The 22,264-nt window shown below is 43.7% G+C and overlaps 1 protein-coding gene across 1 annotated transcript in view; it reads left to right on the forward strand.

The window, feature by feature from the left end:
- Positions 1-5,852: 5,852 nt before the first annotated feature.
- The window catches only part of LOC115118268 (membrane-associated guanylate kinase, WW and PDZ domain-containing protein 2-like), a 31,487-nt gene continuing 15,075 nt past the window's right edge, over positions 5,853-22,264 (forward strand). The window contains exons 1-3 of the mRNA XM_065022166.1: positions 5,853-6,046; positions 6,264-6,515; positions 11,868-12,053. Of these exons, the coding sequence (XP_064878238.1) occupies positions 5,941-6,046; positions 6,264-6,515; positions 11,868-12,053 (544 nt within the window). The 5' untranslated portion in view covers positions 5,853-5,940. The remainder of the gene's footprint in view (positions 6,047-6,263; positions 6,516-11,867; positions 12,054-22,264) is intronic.

The raw sequence follows: 22,264 nt of genomic DNA on the forward strand, positions 1-22,264 counted from the left end.
TCTCTGGACGCTTTTCGTGTTTCTTGTTTTGTTCTATTTATTACATTTTCACTCCCTGTACTTGCTTCCCAATGTACACATTACAATTTGCTTTGGATAATAGTGACCACTTTCCTATTGTATGTGTCAAGGATAGATTTAGATCCAAACCTTGTTTTTATCAACAAGGAATTTTAAAAATGACAATGAACAGGCCTTTTTTGAGGCATTTATTTTGGGCACTTTGATTGTATTGCATCTATTCCTGACCCAGAGTTGGCTCTGAACCACTTCTCAAATGTTTTCAATTGTATTGTAGATAAACATGCTCCCTTTACAAACGGAGAATTCAAAATAGGTCTTGCCCTTGGTTCAGTCCAGAGCTATCTGAAGTTTTACACATCCTGCCTGGAAGTCATACATTTCAATAGTGTGCAAAGCTGTCATCAAGGCAAAGGGTGGCAATTTGAAGAATCTCAAATATTAAATATATTTTGATTTGTTTAACACTTTTTTGGTTAGTACATGATTCCATATCTGTTATTTAATAGTTTGTATGTCTTCACTATTATTCTACAATGTTGAAAATAGTTAAAATAAAGAAAACCTTTGAATGAGTATGTGTTCTAAAAATGTTGACCGGTAGTGTACACCCTGTTTATGGTTTCAGAATTATCTTAGTGACAGAACTCCAGCTATCTTGACAGACGGGATTCAATCTGCATTTCTTGAGATTCAAAAAGGTGTTCCTCAGGGTTTGATTGTGGGTCCATTATTGTTCACTCTGTAAATTAATGACATATAGGTAACACTGTTAATACTTGTAACATTCATCTCTATGCAAATGACACAGTTTTGTAATCTTGTATATGATTTTGATTCACTTATAGATATTAAATTAGTGTTACTTACAAGTAAAACCAAGCTCATTCAGGTTTTCTAGGTTATGAAATGTTGACCCTGAGGACCTGCATATTTGCCCAAACTTAGCTTGTTTCTCAATATAAGTACCTTGGTGTCTGGATTGATGACAAATTGTCCTTTGTAACTGACTATGAAGCGAAACAGCCCATGCAAAACAAACAGATATTTAAACAGTCAGATTTTGATGGGGATTGTTGTATTATGTTAATTGATTGATGTGTGGGCGCATCATTTGACACTAAGGGAATTGTATTATCAACACTGCATGTGAATACTAAAATGCAATCAGTATAATTTATGCAGATCATGTTTTTGTTGTTCAGCCTAGATGAAGAAAGGACTCTTACTCCAAACAGATTACAAATCAGTGCTGCATTCTTTCCTCTCTTGGCCACGGTAGTCTATGTTTGTGCAATCTATTTCTCTGTATTAAATTTTTGGTCTATTTCTTCCTCCTCTCTCACCTGTCTTTGTCTGTCTCCACCCCCTTTTCCCTCCCTATCTCTTTTGCCCTCTCCATCCCTCTCCGCTCCCTATCTTTCTGCCCCTATTTCCCTCTGTCTCACTCTGCTTCCTCCACCCCTCTCTCTCTCTCTCTCTCTCCATTCCTCTCCCCTCCCCCTCTCTCCCTGCCCCTCACTCTGTCTCTCTCTCTGTCCCCCTCTCTCCCCTCGTCAGGTCCAGAGTACCAGGATGTGGAGGTGCACCTGTTGAGGGAGAAGACTGGGTTTGGCTTCCGCATCCTGGGGGGAGACGAGGCCGTGCAGGCTGTGAGTCCGGATGCCCGTGACAAGGCTCGTATGGGACGGGCTGGACAACACACACACACACCATATAATGCATACCTAACACACCATAATACAACCAAACTTAACAACATGTAATACACACCTCACACAAGCACGTATATCCTCATTTAACACACCTGCTGCCTGCTGCTGCCTACACACTTAATAGCATACACACCGAACAACATATAATGCCAACCTAACATCATAAAATACACACCTAACACCATAGTAACCACATACACTATAACACACACTTAACGTAATTTTACACACAATATAATCAAATTAAACCTGACAACTGTATAATCACGCTCTCTCTAGCTGACGTGAGTAAAACCGTTAAACAGGTGATAACCTTTTAATGTTAATTCACAAGGCCGCAGAGCCAGACGTATTACCAGGACTTGAACTCAGAGCATGTGCTAGCAAGTGTCTTCACTAATATTTTCAACCTCTTCCCTGACCCAGTCTGTAATATCTACATGTTTCAAGCAGACTACCATAGTCCCTGTGCCCAATAACGCCATGGTAATCTTAAAAAATTACTATCGCCTCGTAGTACTCCTGTAGGAATGAAATGCTTTGAAAGGCTGGTCATGGCTCACATTGACACTCAAATTCGCATACCGCCCCATCTGATCCCCAGATGACGCGCAATCTCTATTGCACTCCACACTGGCCTTTCCCACCTAGACAAGAGGGACATGCTGTTTATTGACTACAACTCAGCGTTCAACACCATAGTGCCCTCCAAGCTCATCAATAAACTATGGACCCTGGGACTGATCACCTGCCTCGGCAACGGGATTCTGGATTTCCTGACGGGCCACCCCCAGGTGGTGAGGATAGGCAACATCACATTCGCTACGCTGACCCTCAACGCGGGGGGCCCTTCCGTGTGCTTGCTTAATCCCCTCCTGTACTCCCTGGTCACCCATGACTGCATGGCCACACACGACCCCAACACCATTATTAAGTTTGCTACCATTATTAAGTTTGCCACACAACGGTGGTAAGCCTGTTCACTGACAACTATGAGACTGTCTACAGGGAGGAGGTCAAAGACCTGGCAGAACAACAACTGCTCCCTGAACGTCAGCAAGACAAGTTCCTTGGTGTCCACATCACCAACAAACTATCATGGTCCAAACACACAAAGACAGTCGAGAAGGGGACATGACAACACCTTTTCACCTTCAGGAGACTGAAAAGATTTGTCATGGGTCCCACAGATCCTCAAAACGTTCTACAGCTTTTCCATCGAGAGCATTGCATTATGCCTGGTATGGCAACTGCTCGGAATCTGACCGTAAAGTGCTACAGAGGGTAGTTTGTACGGCCCAGTACATCACTGGGGCCAAGCTTCCTGCCATTCAATACCTATATACCAGGCAGTGTCAGAGGAAGGCCCAAACAATTGTCAAAGACTCCAGCCACCCTATTCATAGACTGTGTTCTCTGCTACCACAAAACAAAGTCTGGAACCAAAAGGACTCTGAACAACTTCTACCCCCAGGCCATAAGACTGCTAAATAGTTAGTTAAATGGCTACCTGGACAATCTGCCTTGAACCTTTTTGCACAAACTTTTTTGACTCCTCACATTCACTGCTGCTACTGTTTATTATCTACAACTTTATTCCTAGTTATATGTACACATCACCCTCAATTACCTCAAACCCCTGCACATTGACTCGATACTGGTACATTGTGTAAACAGCCAAGTTATACTCATTGTGTATTTATTATTACGTGTTTTACTTTTCTATATTTTCTTTCTGTCCGCACTGTTGGGAAGGTCCCATAAGTAAGTATTTCGCTGTTAGTCTACACCTGTTGTTTATGAAGCATGTGACAAACACAATTCGATTTGATTTAAAAGGTCCACATTATGTAACTTTTTGTACTACCCAACTGATTTCAGATAGAAATGCAAGTTAACGATCTGTCATTGTCATTGAACGCAAGTCTGATAAGCGGTAGATCCATTCTAAACTCAGCAACAAAAAAAAAACATCCTCTCACTGTCAACTGCGTTTACTTTCAGAAAAATGTATGTAAATATTTGTATGACCATAAGATTCAACAACTGAGACATAAACTGAACAAGTTCCACAGACATGTGACGAACAGAAATGGAATAATGTGTCCCTGAACAAATCATAAGTAATAGTCAGTATCTGGTGTGGCCACCAGTTGCATTAAGTACTGCAGTGCATCTCCTCCTCATGAACTGCACCAGATTTGCCAGTTATTGCTGTGATATGTTACCCCACTCTTCCAGCAAGGCACCTGCAAGTTCCTGGACATTTCTGGGGGGAATGGCCCTAGCCCTCACCCTCCGATCCAACAGGTCCCAGATGTGCTCAATGGGATTGAGATCAGGGCTCTTCGCTGGCCATGGCAGAACACTGACATTCCTGTCTTGCAGGAAATCATGCACAGAATGAGCAGTATGGCTGGTGGCATTGTCATGCTGGAGGGTCATGTCAGGATCCAATGATGCTGTGACACACCGCCCCAGATCATGACGGACTCTCCACCTCCAAATTGTTCCTGCTCCAGAGTACAGGCCTCGGTGTAATGCTCATTCCTTCGATGATAAACTCGAATCTGACCATCACCCCTGGTGAGAGAAAACTGTGACTCGTCAGTGAAGAGCACCACAGTGACCAGTGGGTTTGTGCCCACAGGCGACGTTGTTTCCGGTGATGTCTGGTGAGGACCAGCCTTACAACAGGCCTACAAGCCCTCAGTCCGGCCTCTCTCAGCCTATTGCAAACAGTCTGAGCACTGATGAAGGGATTGTGTGTTCCTGGTGTAACTCTAGCAGTTGTTGTTGCCATCCTGTCACAGTACTGTACAGGTGTTGTTATACGTGGTCTGCCACTGCGAAGACGATCAGCTGTCCGTCCTGTCTCCCTGTAGCACTGTTTTAGGCGTCTCACAGTATGGACATTGCAATTTATTGTCTCGGGCCACATCTGCAGTCCTTATGCCTCCTTGCAGCATGCCTAAGGCACATTCACGCAGATGAGCAGGGACCCTGGGCATCTTTCTTTTGGTGTTTTTCAGTAGAAAGGCCTCTTTAGTGTCCTAAGTTCCACAGGTGCATGTTCATTAATTAATTCAGTAATGAATTAATAAACAGAAAATTCCAAATGGTCTACTACATAATGGACTATTATTTGGAACTGGAGCATTCGCCTTGTTGTATTCTAGAACAACCCTCAGCGTGAGACATACAGTGCATTTGGAAAGCATTTAGACCCATTGACTTTTTCCACATTTTGTTACGTTACAATTAATTAACGAATTAATACAACACGGCGAATGCTCCAGTTCCAAGTAATAGTCCATTATGTAGTAGACCATTTGGAATGTTCTGTTAATTGATGCTTACACAACACCTCTCCAAAAGGGGAGACCCCTTCACCATGTTGTTAGAACACTTGCAGTATCTCAGAAAAGACTACACTAAATACAGCTACCCCTCCCCATGGCCGGTCCTAAACCTTCAATGTTTACAGATCTGTGAGTTGGAAGATTTAGCAGTACACTGTGGTAAATGCACTGAGTATACCAAACATTAGGAACACTTTCCTAATATTGAGTTTCACCCCCCCCATCCCTCAGAACAGTCTCAATGTGTTGTGTCATTGACTCTACAAGGTGTTGAAAAGTTCCACAGGGATGCTGGCCCATGTTGACTCCAATTCTTCCCACAGTTGTGTCCAGTTGGCTGGGTGGTGGACCATTCTTGATTCACATGGGAAACTGTTGAGTGTGAAAAACCCAGCAGCATTGCAGTTCTTGACACAAACTGTTGCACCTGGCACCTACTACCATACCCCATTCAAAGGCACTTAAATCGTTTGTCTTTCCCAATCACCCTCTGAATGGGACATGCGCAATCCATGTCTCAATTGTCTGAAGGTGTTAAAATCCTTCTTTAACATGTCCCCTTCCCTTCATTCACACTGATTGAAGTGGATTCAACAAGTGACATAAATAAAGGATGGTAGCTTTCACCTGGATTCACCTGGTCAGTCTGTCATGGAAATAGCAGGCGTTTTAAATATTTTGTTATATATATATATATATATATATATATATACATATATATATATATGCTGCTAATATAGATTGTCGTTGAACAGATTGTGATCGGGGCGATCATAGAGAACACTCCTGCAGAACGCGACGGACGACTTCGACCCGGGGACGAGCTCATCTCCGTGGATAAGATGGTGGTTGCTGGGAAACCACACAGATACGTGATCGACCTGATGCACGCCGCCGCTCGCAATGGCCAGGTCAGCCTGGCTGTCCGGAGGAGAGTCCACTTCCCCAGTGAGTAGTGTACACTACAGAGTAGAAACTAATCACCATTATAATGTATTGGACAGTACTATACACTATACACACCTTACACACTATACAACGGCCAGGTCAGTCTGATGGTCCAGAAGAGAATCTATTTCCCTGGTGAGTAGTGTTCACTACAGAGGGAGGGGCAAAGAAAACACACTCTCTCTCTCTTTCTCTCCCCCTATGCTGCCTTCTGTAGGTGAGGTGTTAGGGGTGAATGGCCGTAGCCCTGGCTCCGTGTCCACGCAGCACAGCTCCCCGCACAGCGACGACGCCTCAGCTTCCTGTCCCGTCACCTCCGACAACGTCCCGCCGCCCTCCGTCACCTCCCCCCTGGAGGGTGCCATCCCCCTGCAAACCAATGATGTCATCATCCACCGCAAAGAGAACGAAGGCTTTGGCTTCGTTATCATCAGCTCGTTGAACCGACCGGAGAACGCTGCCATCATCAGTGAGTCTGACATTCTTTCTCACACACCATAGAAATAGAATTACTCGAGAAAAACTACTAAAGTGATTATACTGTGCATTTGGAAAGTATTCAGACCACTTGTCTTTTCAACACTTTATTACATTACAGCCTTATTCTAAAATTGATTAAATAGTTTTTTTCCTCCTCATCAATCTTCACACAATGCTCCATAATGTCTGTTTTTTTGTGCTAATTTATTACAAATAAATTTTAAAAATGTCACATTTACATAAGTATTAAGACGCTTTACTCAATATTGTTGAAGCACCTTTGGCAGAGATTACATCCTTGAGTCTTCGTGGGAATAACGCTACAAACTTGACAGACCTGTATTTAGGGAGTTTCTCCCATACTTCTCTGCAGATCCTCTCAAGCTCTGTCAGGTTGGATGGGGACCTTCGGTGCACAGCTATTTTTAGGTCTCTCCAGAGATGCTAGATCGAGTTCAAGTCCGGGCTCTGGCTGGGCCACTCCAGGACGTTCAGAGACCTGTCCCGAATCCAATCCTGCGTTGTCTTGGCTGTGTGCTTAGGGTTGTTGTCCTGTTGGAAGGTGAACCTTCACCCCGGTCTGTGGTCCTGAGTGCTCTGGAACAGGTTTTTATCAAGGATCTCTTTGTACTTTTCTCAGTTCATTTTTCTCTCTTAACCTCTCTAGGGTACGCGGGATGCTAGCGTCCCATCTGGCCAACATCCAGTGATGTTGCAGAGCGCCAAATTCAATTACAGAAATGCTCATTGCAAAAATTCAGAAAACAAAACATATTTTACATAGGTTTAAAGATTAACTTCTTGTTAAACCAACCACAGTGTCATATTTATAAAATGCGTTTCGGCGAAAGCATACCTAGCCCAGAACTTAGCCCAGTTGACAAATTATTACAAACAGTAACCAGCCAAGCAGAAGCATTACAAAACTCAGAAATAGAGATACAATTAATCCCTTACCTTTGATGATCTTCATATGGTGGCAATCAGAAGACATTAATTTACTTAATAAATGTTCCTTTTGTTCGACGAAGTCTCTTTATATCCAAAAACATCAGTTTTGCTAGTGCGTTTTCTTCAGTAATCCACAGGCTCAAACTCAGTCAAAACAATCAGACAAAAAAATTCAACTTGTGTCCGTAAAGTTCATAGAAACATGTCAAACGATGTTTATATTCAAACCTCAGGTTGTTTTTTAGCCTAAATGATCTATAATATTTCAACCGGACAATAACGTTGGCAATATAAAAGGTAAACAAGAAATGCACATGCGCCTGAAAAAGCTCTTCGACACGTTAGTGTTCACTCGTTCAGACTGGTCTTACTCCCTAATTATAAGAATACAAGCCTGAAACGATTTCTAAAGACTGTTGACATCTAGTGGAAGGCATAGGAACTGCAAATGGCGTCCTAAGTCAATGGATACTGGAAACAGGATGCAGGATGCAGGGTCTAAATACTTATGTCAATAAGGTGTTTCTGTTGTTGTTGTTTTATACCTTTTATGCATTTCTGAAAACCTGTTTTCACTCTGTCATGATGGGGTATTGTGTGTAGATTTCTGAGGGAAAATGTAATTTCATACGTTTTAGAATAAGGCTGTAACGTAACAAAATGTGGGAAAAGTCAATTGGCCTGAATCCTTTCCGAATGCACTGTATGTCTCACTCTGAGTGTTGTTCTAGAATAGAACAAGGCAGATGCTCCAATTCCAAGTAATAATCCATTATGTTGACTCCAATGCTTCCCACAGTTGTGTCCAGTTGACTGTCCTTTGAGCGGTAGACCATTCTTGATTCACAAGGGAAACTGTTGCAGCAGCATTGCAGTTCTTGACACGAGCCTGGCACCTACTACCATACCCCATTCAAAGGCACTTAAATATTTTATCTTTCCCATTCAACCCCTATTATAAGATGGCGCCGGAGCAGAAGGCAGACATTTTACGTACCCCCAACCGATTGTGTTTTTTTGTTCGTTTATCTGCGTTGTTTGTAACTTATTTTGGACTATTTTTGTACATAATTTTGCCGCTACCATCTCTTATGACCGAAAATAACTTCTAGACTTCCGGACTGCGATTACTCACCCACAGACTAGCAGAATCGTTTTTCTTCAATCACGACTCTGACAAGCCCGAGGCGGAGGACATACGGCTCCCTCTGGAAAGGGCCCTGACCCCAGTGATCTGCGTGAAGAGGAGGTGGAGAAAGAGAGGCAGGAGAGCGGTCTGCCTTCTGAGAATCGGAGGCAATCGTATAAACCCCCACTTCCCTCAAGCAAACATGCAATCTTTGGACAATAAAATGGACGAGATACTTGGAAGATTAAACTACCATCGGGACATTAAAAACTCTAACACCAGCGGTTGCTGCTTCACGGAGTCGTGGCTGAACGACAACAATATCAACATACAGCTGGCTGGTTATACGATGTACCGGCAGGAGAGAACAGCAGCGTCTGTTAAGACAAGGGGCAGAGATCTATGTATTTTTGTAAACAACCGCTGGTGTACGATATCTAAAGAAGTCTTTGGCTATTGCTCACCTGAGGTAGAGTTTCTCATGATAAGCTGCAAACCACACTACCTACCGAGAGAGTTTTCATCTATATTCTTTGTAGCTGTTTTACATACCACCACAGTCAGAGCCTTGCACTAAGATAGCATTGAATGAGCTGTATTCTGCCATAAGCAAACAAGAAAGCTCTCACCCAGAGGCAGCACTCCTAGTAGTTTGGGACTTTAACCTGCAGGGAAACTTAAACCAGTTTTACCAAATATCTATCAGCATGTTAAATGTGCAACCAGAGGGAAAAGAACTCTGGACCACCTATACTCCACACACAGAGATTCAAACAAAGCTCTCCCTCGCCCTCCATTTGGCAAATCTGACCATAATACCATGGAAGCACCAGTGACTAGATTAATAAAAAAGTGGTCAGATGAAGCAGATGCTAAGCCTGTTTTGCTAGCACAGACTGGAATTCCTCCAATGGCATTGAGGAGGACACCACATCTGTCATTGGCTTCATCAACATCGATGACGTCATCCCCACAGTGACTGTATGCACATACCCCAACCAGAAGCCATGCATCCGCACTGAGCTAAAGGCTAGAGCTGCCGCTTTCAAGGAGCGGGAGTCTAACCCGGAAGCTTATAAGAAATCCCGCTATGTCCTCCGACGAACCATCAAACAGGCAATGTGTCAATACAGGACTAAGATCGAGTCATACTACACTGGCTCTGACACTCATCAGATGTGGCAGGGACTGCAAACCATTACAGACTACAAAGGGAAGCACAGCCAAGAGCTGCCCAGTGACACAAGCCTACCAGATGAGCTAAATAACTTCTATGCTCGCTTCGAGACAAATAACACTGAAACATACATGAGAGCACCAGCTGTTCCAGAAGACTGTGTGATCACGCTCTTCGCAGCCGATGTGAGTAAGTGTGTCAACATTCACAAGGCCGCAGGGCCAGACAGATTACCAGGATGTGTATTGTGAGCATGCGCTGACCAACTGGCATGTGTCCTTCACTGATATTTTCAACCTCTCCCTATCCGAGTCTGTAAAATCAACATGTTTTAAGCAGACCACCATAGTCCCTGTGCCAAGAACACTAAGTTAACCTGCCTAATTTACTACTGACCCGTAGAACTCACATCTGTAGCCATAAAGTGATTTGAAAGGTTGGTCATGGCTCACATCAAGACTATTTTCCCAGAAACCCTAGACCCACTACAATTTGCATACCACCCCAACAGATCCACAGATGATGCAATCTCTATTGCACTCCACACTGCCCTTTCCCACCTGGACAAAAGGAACACCTATATGAGAATGCTATTCATTGACTACAGCTCAGTGTTCAACACCATAGTGCCCTCAAAGCTCCTCACGACTCTAAGGACCCTGTGACTAAACACCTCCCTCTGCAACTGGATCCTGGACTTCCGGACGGGCCTCCACCAGGTGGTAAGGGTAAGGAACAACACATCCGCCACGCTAATCCTCAATATAGGGGCCCCTCAGGGGTGCGTGCTAAGTCCCCTCCTGTACTCCCTTTTCAGTCATGACTGCACGGCCAGGAACGACTCCAACAACATCGTTCAGTTTGCCGATGACACAACAGTGGTAGGCCTGATCACCAACAACGACGAGACCTATAGGGAGGAGGTCAGAGACCTGGCCATGTGGTGCCAGGACAACAACCTCTCCCTCAACGTGATCAAGACAAAGGAGATGATTGTGGACTACAGGAAAAAGAGGACCGAGCACTCCCCCATTCTCATCAACAGGGCTGTATTGCAGCATGTTGAGAGTATCAAGTTATTTGGTGTCCACATCACCAACAAACTAACTTGGTCCAAGCACAACAAGACAGTTGTGAAGACGGCACGACAAAACCTATTCCCCCTCAGGAGGCTGATAAGTTTGGCATGGGTCCTCAAAAATGTTCTACAGCTGCAACATCAAGAGCATTGCATCACTGGTTGCATCATTGTCTGGTATGGCAACTGCTCTGCCTCCGATCACAAGGCACTACAGAGAGTAGTGCGTATGGCCCAGCACATCACTCAAGCTTCCTGCCATCCAGGACCTCTATACCAGGCAGTGTCAGAGGAAGGCCCTTAAAATTGTTAGACTCCAGCCACCCTAGTCATAGACTGTTCTCTCTGCTACCGTACATCAAGCATTACCGGAGTACCAAGTCTAGCTCCAAGAGGCTTCTGAACAGCTTCTACCCCCAAGCCATAAGACTCCTGAAGATCTAATCAAATGGCTACCCAGGGTATTTGCATTGCCCCCCTCCCCTTTTACACCGCTGCTACTCTCTGTTGTTATCATCTATGCATAGTCCCTTTAATAACTCTACCTACAGTACATATTACCTCAACTAACCGGTGCCCCCGCACATTGACTCTGTACCGGTACCCCCCTGTATATAGTCTCGCTATTGTTATTTTACTGCTGCTCTTTAATGACTTTTTTTTTTCCATTTTTTTTTTTAACTGCACTGTTGGTTAGGGGCTCATAAGTAAGCATTTCAAGGTCTACACCTGTTGTATTCAGAGCAAGTGACTAATAACATTTGATTTGATTCCTCTGTAGTATGCTCCCACAATGGTTTGCTGAGTCACACACAAGACAGAGTTTCTTCAGTTTCCCAGAAGGATCAAACATTTTCTTGTGTGTGCACTTCTCAAAAAACACTTGAGAGCAGATTACAAAGTTGAAAACATTACTACTTTTTTTTCTTCTTCTGTCCAGCACTTGACAACCCTCATATTCTTCCTTTTTCTAACATTTTAACCATTGCTTCTACCACCCTACTAGCTGTGCCCCATAAGATCGGTCGTATCATCAAGAGCAGCCCGGCAGACCGCTGCGGGAGCCTGAAGATTGGTGACCGGATCCTGGCTGTCAATGGGCAGTCCATCATCAGCATGCCCCACGCTGACATTGTCAAGCTCATCAAAGATGCCGGTCTCACTGTCACCCTTCACATCATACCAGAGGAAGGTGAGTGATAGTGAATTAGAGAGAGAGTATGAGAGAGAGAGCGAGAAAGAGAGTGTGAGAGAGAGTGTGAGAGAGTGTGTGTGAGAAAGAAAGAGAGAGAGAGAGAGTGTGTGTGTGAGAGAGAGAGAGTGTGAGAGGGGAGAGAGAGAGAGAGTGAGAGGGAGAGAGGGAGAGAGAGAGAGAGAGAGAGAGAGAGAGTGAGAGAGTGAGAGAGTGTGTGAGATGTTTCTCATGAGACAGAGAGAGGTCACGATCAGATGAGCTCCTGCATTTTTCAGCATTTTCTTTAAAAAAGATAGATTAGGAGTTAGATAAACTTGGATTTTTTGTCAGGAACACATACTGGATTCTACCCTCTACAACATAACCCCCACTTCAAATCAAAATTTAAAACCTACAACCAGATTTTGGACGGAATTACGGAATCACCTGGAAGGTTCACAACTACCAAGATTTATTTCTCTATACAGCAAATTCTCTGGAAAACAACAGAAACCTGAAAACACCATTCAACCTGGAACTGAGTGAGTAATGTTTAGTCTGAAACTATATTTTATCTCCAAAAGCCAAGAAGAAAAATACACAACATTACTTTATAAGGACTGAATTCTAGCATAATTCTGCCAAGCTTGATACAGCTTCAACTAGCACTGACGTGTCAAGTGAGAGGTGTCAAAGCCCATTAGCCCAACAATGGCAGGAGAGTCACACAGTCTACCCCAACCAAATGGAGAGGCCTTAGAAGCTCCCTCCCGCTGTTCAGAGGTAATTAAAATACAGTACCCTTTGCATGTAAAGAATGATAAGGCAAGAAAAGATTACAAAATGAAGCTCCTTATGGAAAATCAAGATACACTTTTTGCTGACTATTACAAAATGGGAACATCAGCAACCTTAGCTTCCACACAAACCATCCCCTGGCATGGCACAGTGCTATATTAGCACACTACCCCTTTGTTAAGAGAGGGGGGGGGTTAACGAGGGGTGGAAACTCAGAATACTTGATAACGAGGACTCTGAGTCAAGTAATATAAATATCTATAAGTCCGGAACAGTAATGGTACAGAGTAGCCCCAAACAGTTTCAGCTGGACTTTCACCTAATCAAAGAATTAGCCCAGCAGGAGAAGCTCTCCCTTGATAAAGATACCCCCACACCGAGCGGGTCAGACCAGACCTCTTCAGTTGAAGGGGACGGCGTGTGACAGAGAACAACCCACTAGAGAGGTGGCCACCCCACAGAGAAGCCAGCAGAACAGCCCACCTCAGCACCCAACAAAAGTCTCGACACCACAGCTGAACAGTCCACACCAGACCCTGACCATAGAGTCGACACCACAGCAGAACAGTCCACACCAGACCCTGACCATAGAGTCGACATCACAGCAGAACAGACAAATGAAGAACCCCAAGCCCAGAGGCTCTCACCCCCTCTGAGCACCCCCCCTGTCAGCCACCCTGATAGCCCTTCTGACAACCCCCCCACACCCACTGAGGACAAACACAAGACACAGATTGTACTACGTATGGACTCAAATGGGAAATATATAGAAGACAAAAACTTTTTCCCAAACACAGTGTGTCTAAACTCTGGTGTCCAAACACCCAGCGCGCCCTAGACCTTCTGTCTGAGGCCAAACTAGGCTCACCCAGCCACATAATAATACACACAGGCACAAACGACATGAGAGCACAGCAGGAAAGAGTGGCCACAGCACTGAAGGGAGTGATTGAAAAGGCTTCTTCTACTTTCCCCAACGCACAAGTGGTTATCTCCACCCTGCTACCACGAAAACACTTCCACCCTGCCACAATACAGCGGGTAAATGCAAGTATTTCCCGTGACTGTGCCTCAAAACCAAACGTTTTCCTGGCCCACCACTCCACCCTGGACTTGAACAGCCTCTATGACCAGGTCCACCTCTACAAGTCAGCAGTGCCCACCTTTGCCCGAACTCTAAAGGACATCGCTCTCAAACGTATCCCCAACACTTCACACAGGAGCAACAGATCAATAGATACCCCACCCAGACCAGCGAGACACCCTCCCAGATCTGCAGGACCCCCCCCCCTGGACCTACACATAGAGGACCCACGCCAAGAGGAATTACATCCAGACCACAGTACACCCAGACACATCCACACCCCCACCCCAACCAATCAACACCCCCCCACGTCAACCATGCCCACACCCCATTTAGGCCCCCTCAGATCAGATCTATGCCACTCCTGCCCACCCCATGCACCCCACCCCCGCAAAGAGGGCCTCAACATGGAAGCCACACATATGCCCAGGTAGTGAGCGGGCAAACAGTCCCAACCCCCACTCTCACACTCGCCCAAGCCAATGGCATGTACCAGATGCTCAGCAGGCTCTGCTCACACTTACTGGCCTGAAAAGCCAAACCACGACCAACAACATTGGACACTCTATGGAACAAAAAGCCTTTACTATATTATCCTGGAATATCCAAGGCCTGAGGTCATCTGCCTTTGGCCTAAAGAGCAGAAACCCGGACTTCACCAAAGAAATCGGTAATACAGACATTGTCATCCTGCAAGAAACCTGGTATAGAGGAGACGGACCCACTGGTTGCCCTCTAGGTTACAGAGAGCTGGTAGTCCCATCCACCAAACTACCAGGTGTGAAACAGGGAAGGGACTCAAGGGGTATGCTAATTTGGTATAGAGCAGACCTAACTCACTCCATTAAATTAATCAAAACAGGAACATTCTACATTTGGCTAGAAATTCAAAAGGAAATTATCCTAACAGAGAAAAATGTCCTCCTGTGTGCTACCTATATCCCCCCACTAGAATCCCCATATTTTAATGAAGACAGCTTCTCCATCCTGGAGGGGGAAATCAATCATTTCCAGGCCTAGGGACATGTACTAGTCTGTGGCGACCTAAATGCCAGAACCGGACAAGAACCTGACACCCTCAGCACACAGGGGGACAAACACCTGCCTGGAGGTGACAGCATTCCCTCCCATATATGCCCCCCTAGACAGAACTATGACAACATAACCAACAAAAACGGGTCACAACTCCTGCAGCTCTGTCGCACGCTGGGTATGTACATAGTCAACGGTAGGCTTCGAGGGGACTCCTATGGTAGGTACACCTATAGCTCATCTCTTGGCAGTAGTAGTGTAGACTACTTTATCACTGACCTCAACCCAGAGTCTCTCAGAGCGTTCACAGTCAGCCCACTGACACCCCTATCAGACCACAGCAAAATCACAGTCTACTTAAACAGAGCAATACTCAATCATGAGGCATCAAAGCCAAAGGAACTGAGTAACATTAAGAAATGCTATAGATGGAAGGAATGCAGTTTGGAAACCTACCAAAAAACAATTAGGCAACAACAAATTCAATCCCTTTTAGACAATTTCCTGGGTAAAACGCTCCACTGTAATAGTGAAGGTGTAAACTTGGCAGTAGAAAATCTTAACAGTATATTTGACCTCTCAGCTTCCCTATCAAATCTAAAAATCTCAAATAGAAAACCGAAGAAAATTAACAATAATGACAAATGGTTTGATGAAGAATGCAAAAATCTAAGAAAGAAATTGAGAAACCTGTCCAACCAAAAACATAGAGACCCAGAAAACCTGAGTCTACGCCTTCACTATGGTGAATCACTAAAACAATACAGAAATACACTATGGAAAAAGAAGGAACAGCATGTCAGAAATCAGCTCAATGCAATTGAAGAATCCATAGACTCTAACCACTTCTGGGAAAATTGGAAAACACTAAACAAACAACAACACGAAGAATTATCTATCCAAAATGGACATGTATGGGTAAACCACTTCTCCAATCTTTTTGGCTCTATAACAAAGAATAAAAAGCAAAAACATATACATATTCAAATACAGATCTTAGAATCAACTATTAACCTCTTAAGTCGACCCTCTACTTTTTTGAACATTCTGTTAAAAATCGCGCAACATTTCAGCGCCCTGCTACTCATGCCAGGAATATAGTATATGCATTTGCTTAGTCTGTGTGGATAGAAAACACTCAGACGTTTATAAAACTGGTTAAATCACTGCTGTGGCTTTACCAGAACGGCATTTACATCGAAAAGCACAGGAAAAACTGATCACTGAAAATGGGAAAATATATCCATGCGCTACTTGAACCCATTGATAAAGGTGAACCACAATTAATTGACTGAGGTTGCAGTACCTACAGCTTCCACACGGTGTCTAGAGTCTTGTCATTTCCCTTCGAGTTTTTTCTTGGTCAAACACATGCAGGGCACCGTATCTCCTCAGGTCTAGGACCGGATATTTTCGTTGAGTTTCTAGCCGGACATTTTTCCAGACGGACAGCTAATGATTTTACATTGCCTCCTGATGAATTTTATCGCTTATTAACGTTTACTAATACCTAAAGTTGCATTACAAACGTATTTCGAAGTGTTTTGTGAAAGTTTATCGTCGACTTTTTGAATTTTAAAAAATGACGTTACGTTTTGAAACAATGTTTTTTCGTTTATCACACAGTCTACATATAACGATATCTAGGCTTTATATGGACCGATTTAATCGAAATAAAGACCCAAATAGTGTTTATGGGACATCTAGGAGTGCCAACAAAGAAGATGGTGAAAGGTAATGAATGTTTTCTATTTTATTGTGCGGTTTGTGTAACGCTGAAATGCTAATTATTTTGTTTACGTCCCCTGTGGGTCTTTTGGGGTGTTACATGCTATCAGATAATAGCTTCTCATGCTTTCGCCGAAAAGCATTTTAAAAATCTGACTTGTTGCCTGGATTCACAATGAGTGTAGCTTTAATTTGATACCCTGCATGTGTATTTTAATGAACTTTTGAGTTTTAACTAATACTATTAGCATTTAGCGTAGCGCATTTGCATTTCCAGAGCTCTAGTTGGGACGCAAGCGTCCCGAGTAGAAGCAAGAGGTTAAAGACTACCAGAACCCACTGGATTCTCCAATTACATTGAATGAGTTACAGGACAAAATAAAAACCCTCCAACCCAAAAAGGCCTGTGGTGTTAATGGTATCCTCAATGAAATGATCAAATATACAGACAACAAATTCCAATTGGCTATACTAAAACTCTTTAACATCATACTTAGCTCTGGCATCTTCCCCAATATTTGGAACCAAGGACTGATCACCCCAATCCACAAAAGTGGAGACAAATTTGACCCCAATAACTACCGTGGAATATGTGTCAACAGTAACCTTGGGAAAATCCTCTGCATTATTATTAACAGCAAACTCGTACATTTCCTCAATGAAAACAATGTACTGAGCAAATGTCAAATTGGCTTTTTACCAAATTACCGTACAACAGACCATGTATTCACCCTGCACACCCTAATTGACAACCAAACAAACCAAAACAAAGGCAAAGTCTTCTCATGCTTTGTTGATTTCAAAAAAGCCTTCGACTCAATCTGGCATGAGGATCTGCTATACAAACTGATGGAAAGTGGTGTTGGGGGTAAAACATACGACATTATAAAATCCATGTACACAAACAACAAGTGTGCGGTTAAAATTGGCAAAAAACACACACATTTCTTCACACAGGGTCGTGGGGTTAGACAGGGATGCAGCTTAAGCCCCACCCTCTTCAACATATATATCAACGAATTGGCGCGGGCACTAGAAAAGTCTGCAGCACCCGGCCTCCCCCTGCTAGAATCCGAAGTCAAATGTCTGCTGTTTGCTGATGATCTGGTGCTTCTGTCACCAACCAAGGAGGGCCTACAGCAGCACCTAGATCTTATGCACAGATTCTGTCAGACCTGGGCCCTGACAGTAAATCTCAGTAAGACGAAAATAATGGTGTTCCAAAAAAGGTCCAGTCACCAGGACCACAAATACAAATTCCATCTAGACACTGTTGCCCTAGAGCACACAAAAAACTATACATACCTTGGCCTAAACATCAGCGCCACAGGTAACTTCCACAAAGCTGTGAACGATCTGAGAGACAAGGCAAGAAGGGCATTCTATGCCATCAAAAGAAACATAAATTTCAACATACCAATTAGGATTTGGCTAAAAATACTTGAATCAGTAATAGAGCCCATTGCCCTTTATGGTTGTGAGGTCTGGGGTCCGCTCACCAACCAAGACTTCACAAAATGGGACAAACACCAAATTGAGACTCTGCACGCAGAATTCTGCAAAAATATCCTCCGTGTACAAGGTAGAACACCAAATAATGCATGCAGAGCAGAATTAGGCCGATACCCACTAATTATCAAAATCCAGAAAAGAGCCGTTAAATTCTATAACCACCTAAAAGGAAGCGATTCACAAACCTTCCATAACAAAGCCATCACCTACAGAGAGATGAACCTGGAGAAGAGTCCCCTAAGCAAGCTGGTCCTGGGGCTCTGTTCACAAACACAAACACACCCTACAGAGCCCCAGGACAACAGCACAATTAGACCCAACCAAATCATGAGAAAACAAAAAGATAATTACTTAACACATTGGAAAGAATTAACAAAAAAACAGAGCAAACTAGAATGCTATTTGGCCCTACACAGAGAGTACACAGGGGCAGAATACCTGACCACTGTGACTGACCCAAAATTAAGGAAAGCTTTGACTATGTACAGACTATGTACAGACTGAGCATAGCCTTGCTATTGAGAAAGGCCCGCCGTAGGCAGACATGGCTCTCAAGAGAAGACAGGCTATGTGCTCACTGCCCACAAAATGAGGTGGAAACTGAGCTGCACTTCCTAACCTCCTGCCCAATGTATGACCATATTAGAGAAACATATTTCCCTCAGATTACACAGATCCACAAAGAATTCGAAAACAAATCCAATTTTGAAAAACTCCCATATCTACTCGGTGAAATTCCACAGTGTGCCATCACAGCAGCAAGATTTGTGACCTGTTGCCACGAGAAAAGGGCAACCAGTGAAGAACAAACACCATTGTAAATACAATCCATATTTATGCTTATTTATTTTATCTTGTGTCCTTTAACCATTTGTACATTGTTAAAACACTGTATATATATATAATATGACATTGGTAATGTCTTTACTGTTTTGAAACTTCTGTAAGTGTAATGTTTACTGTTCATTTTTGTTGTTTTTCACTTTATATATTCACTTTGTATGTTGTCTACCTCACTTGCATTGGCAATGTTAACACATGTTTCCCATGCCAATAAAGCCCTTGAATTGAATTTAATTTAATTGAGTGAGAGAGTATGAGAGATACAGTGTGAAAGAGAGAGAGAATTGTGGGGTCTCTAGATGCTCCATAGACTGTTGCTGTTTTTTTCCAATTACAGGGCCTTACACCGAATCTAACTCCTTAATGCTGAGTGCAAAGCAAAGATGTATTGTGTCCCGTTTTTACATTCTTTGTTTATTTTTTGTTTTTTTATAAAGGTTTGGTCACCATTGAGACCTGGGTTTCATTTGCAAGGGAGCCCTGTAAACTAGAACATACAATAAATCATATCAATACAATAAATACATTTATCAAGATGAATCAAAACAAATACAACTCTCACATATGACCTCCCTTAAACTCCATCTAAACTTTCCAATGGAGACCAGCGAGTCTAATTTCAAGGTGGCCTGAAGGCTGTTTCATGAGCTGGGGGCATACAAACTAAAAGCACTCCAGTCAGAGATAGTAGTCAATCAATCCAGATTAAGATCACCCAAAATTCCTAATTCAGATTTAGCATAGTTAGATAGATAGCAAGTCAGACCATTGGCTAAGAGCACATGTTGAGGCAGAGAGAGGGTGATAAATTCCCACTAGCGTAAATGGGGCATTATTACCAAGCCCACAATTAGGACTAGACATTCAAATTGCTTAGAGACAGATGTATTTTTTGTATTTATACAGGTTTTTACTCTCTTTTACTCTCTCTTTTTCAAGAGAGACCTGGTCCAACAGCAGCAGGGGGAACAAAGTTTCAGACAAAACAAATTACATACACTAACACATAATTGAACAAAACTATGGACACACATACAGTACAACAATTACATATTTTGTAAAGAAACATGAATTTCACTCAAAAACAGCTGGGGAGTGAACATTTAATTAACCACGGTCATGGAACAGGACAAGGCAGCATCTGGACAGAATATAGGAGGGGCAATCAACATAGTGATGGAGTCCAGGTTTGTCCAATGAAGCGCAGGTGCATGTAACGATGGTGACAGGTGTGCCTAATGATAGGCAGTCTGGCGCCAGAGAGGGAGAGCGGGAGCAGGCGTGACAGTACCCCCCTAAGGGTGCCACCCAGCATCCCACTGAGGCATGGGCGCTGGACAAGCCGTCTGGGGGTGTAGAGGCCTGACGAACCGGCAGAGGCGTTGGAGCCTGGTGAGCCGCGTGGGAGCCTAACGATCCGGCTGAGGCGTGGGAGCATGATGGCCGGCTGAAGCATGACGTGGGTGTGAGTGCCTGCCGAGCCCACCGAGGCAAGACGACCTCTCAAGCCAGCTAAGGGTTGTAAGCCTGATGAGCTAGCTGAAGCACCCCCGGTTCCCTCTGCGATAGCACCCAGACCCGACGTCACCAACCGAAACTCCCAAATGTTTATTTTAGGGGTGTCAGCATTCTGTGAGGATCTACGCCAGGGACGAGAAGCAGGTACAGGGAGAGAACATTTAATTAACCATAGACATGGAACAGGACAGGACAGTGTCTGGACAGGAACACACTATGAAATGAATGCTGACACAGGGATCTAACCAAATAAACAGATATAGGAGGGGCAATCAACATAGTGATGGAGTCCAGGTGTGTAACAATGGTGACAGGTGTGCGTAATGACAGGCAGTCTGTCGCCCTCGAGCGCCAGAGAGGAAGAGTGAGAGCAGGTGTGACAATACCAGTGTTTAAGCCTATGCAAGGTCAATGATGACCAGCCAATGGCGCTGTAGAAATCACAATGTGTTAGACGTTTTTGACAGATACAGAAACATTTAAGTTGTTTATAAATATGGTGACACCACCACCTCTGCCAACTCTGTCAGATCTTAAATCATTATAACCAGTCAGAGACACATCAGTATCCAGCACAGTCTTATTTAGCACGCTTCAGATATAACCAGAATCTCTAATTCAAGCATACTATGCCAGTTGGTAATCCCCTATTTGAAAATACCATTTGGCTAGCTTGAATTTGTATAAATACAAGATTGTCCAGAACTGTACCATTGTGAATTTCCTTTGAGTGAGGACGTGGATTAACGTGGGTTAACTGCAGTATGATGATAATGCTATTAATTTATGGTTGGGATTACCTGTGCGGAAACAGGATGTTGAAAAGTTGCCTTGAGAAATGCGGGGACAGGGTCCAGGAACCAAGATGATTTGGATGGACCCCATATTCTCTGTAGAGCATTTTCTGTTTCCAAAAGGTGTCAAAGTAATCCACAAAAGTAACTCCAACAGAACTACAGACTCCTAGACAGTCGTGTAGCGCCAGCAACCTACTGAATATTTCACTGCCACGACTCAGTGATAGCACTGGTCCTGAAATAATTGGATGCTTGTTGGAGTCTTTCAGAGTTCCAATCAGTTCTTTAAAATCCTTCTCAGTGTAAAACAGTAGGACACAGTCTAGTAATGTGCTGTACCCAAGACCCAGGATAGCTCAAGGTTTCTACCCCGGGAGCCGAGATGTTTCTCAGTATAGAGCTGCTGGTGATAACGGCTGGTGGAATTGCAGAGGAGCTTCGGCAGTTTTTGTGCATCCCGCCGGCCGCAAAACCCATTATGGCTGACAAACGCTTAACCAACAGTGCAGTTCAAGAAGAGCGAAGAAAATATTTACCAATTAAACTAAAGTAAAAAACTAAAGTAAAAAATAATAAAAAGTAACACATTAAACAATACCAATAATGAGGCTATATACAGAGGGTACCGGTACCGAGTCAATGTACGGTTTAGTCGAGGTAACTTGTACATGTAGGTAGGGGTGAAGTGACTATACATAGATAATAAACAGTGAGTAGCAGCAGTGTACAACACAATTGGGAGGGGGGTCAATGTAAATAGTCCGGTGGCCATTTGATGAATTGTTCTTATGGATTGGGGGTAGAAGCTGTTAAGGAGTCTTTGGTCCTAGACTTGGCGCTCCGGTACCGCTTGCCGTGCGGTAGCAGAGAAAACAGTCTATGACTAGGGTGATTTGGAGTCTCTGACAATTTATGGG

Source organism: Oncorhynchus nerka, linkage group LG9a (assembly GCF_034236695.1).
Source record: "Oncorhynchus nerka isolate Pitt River linkage group LG9a, Oner_Uvic_2.0, whole genome shotgun sequence".
NCBI lineage: Eukaryota > Metazoa > Chordata > Actinopteri > Salmoniformes > Salmonidae > Oncorhynchus > Oncorhynchus nerka.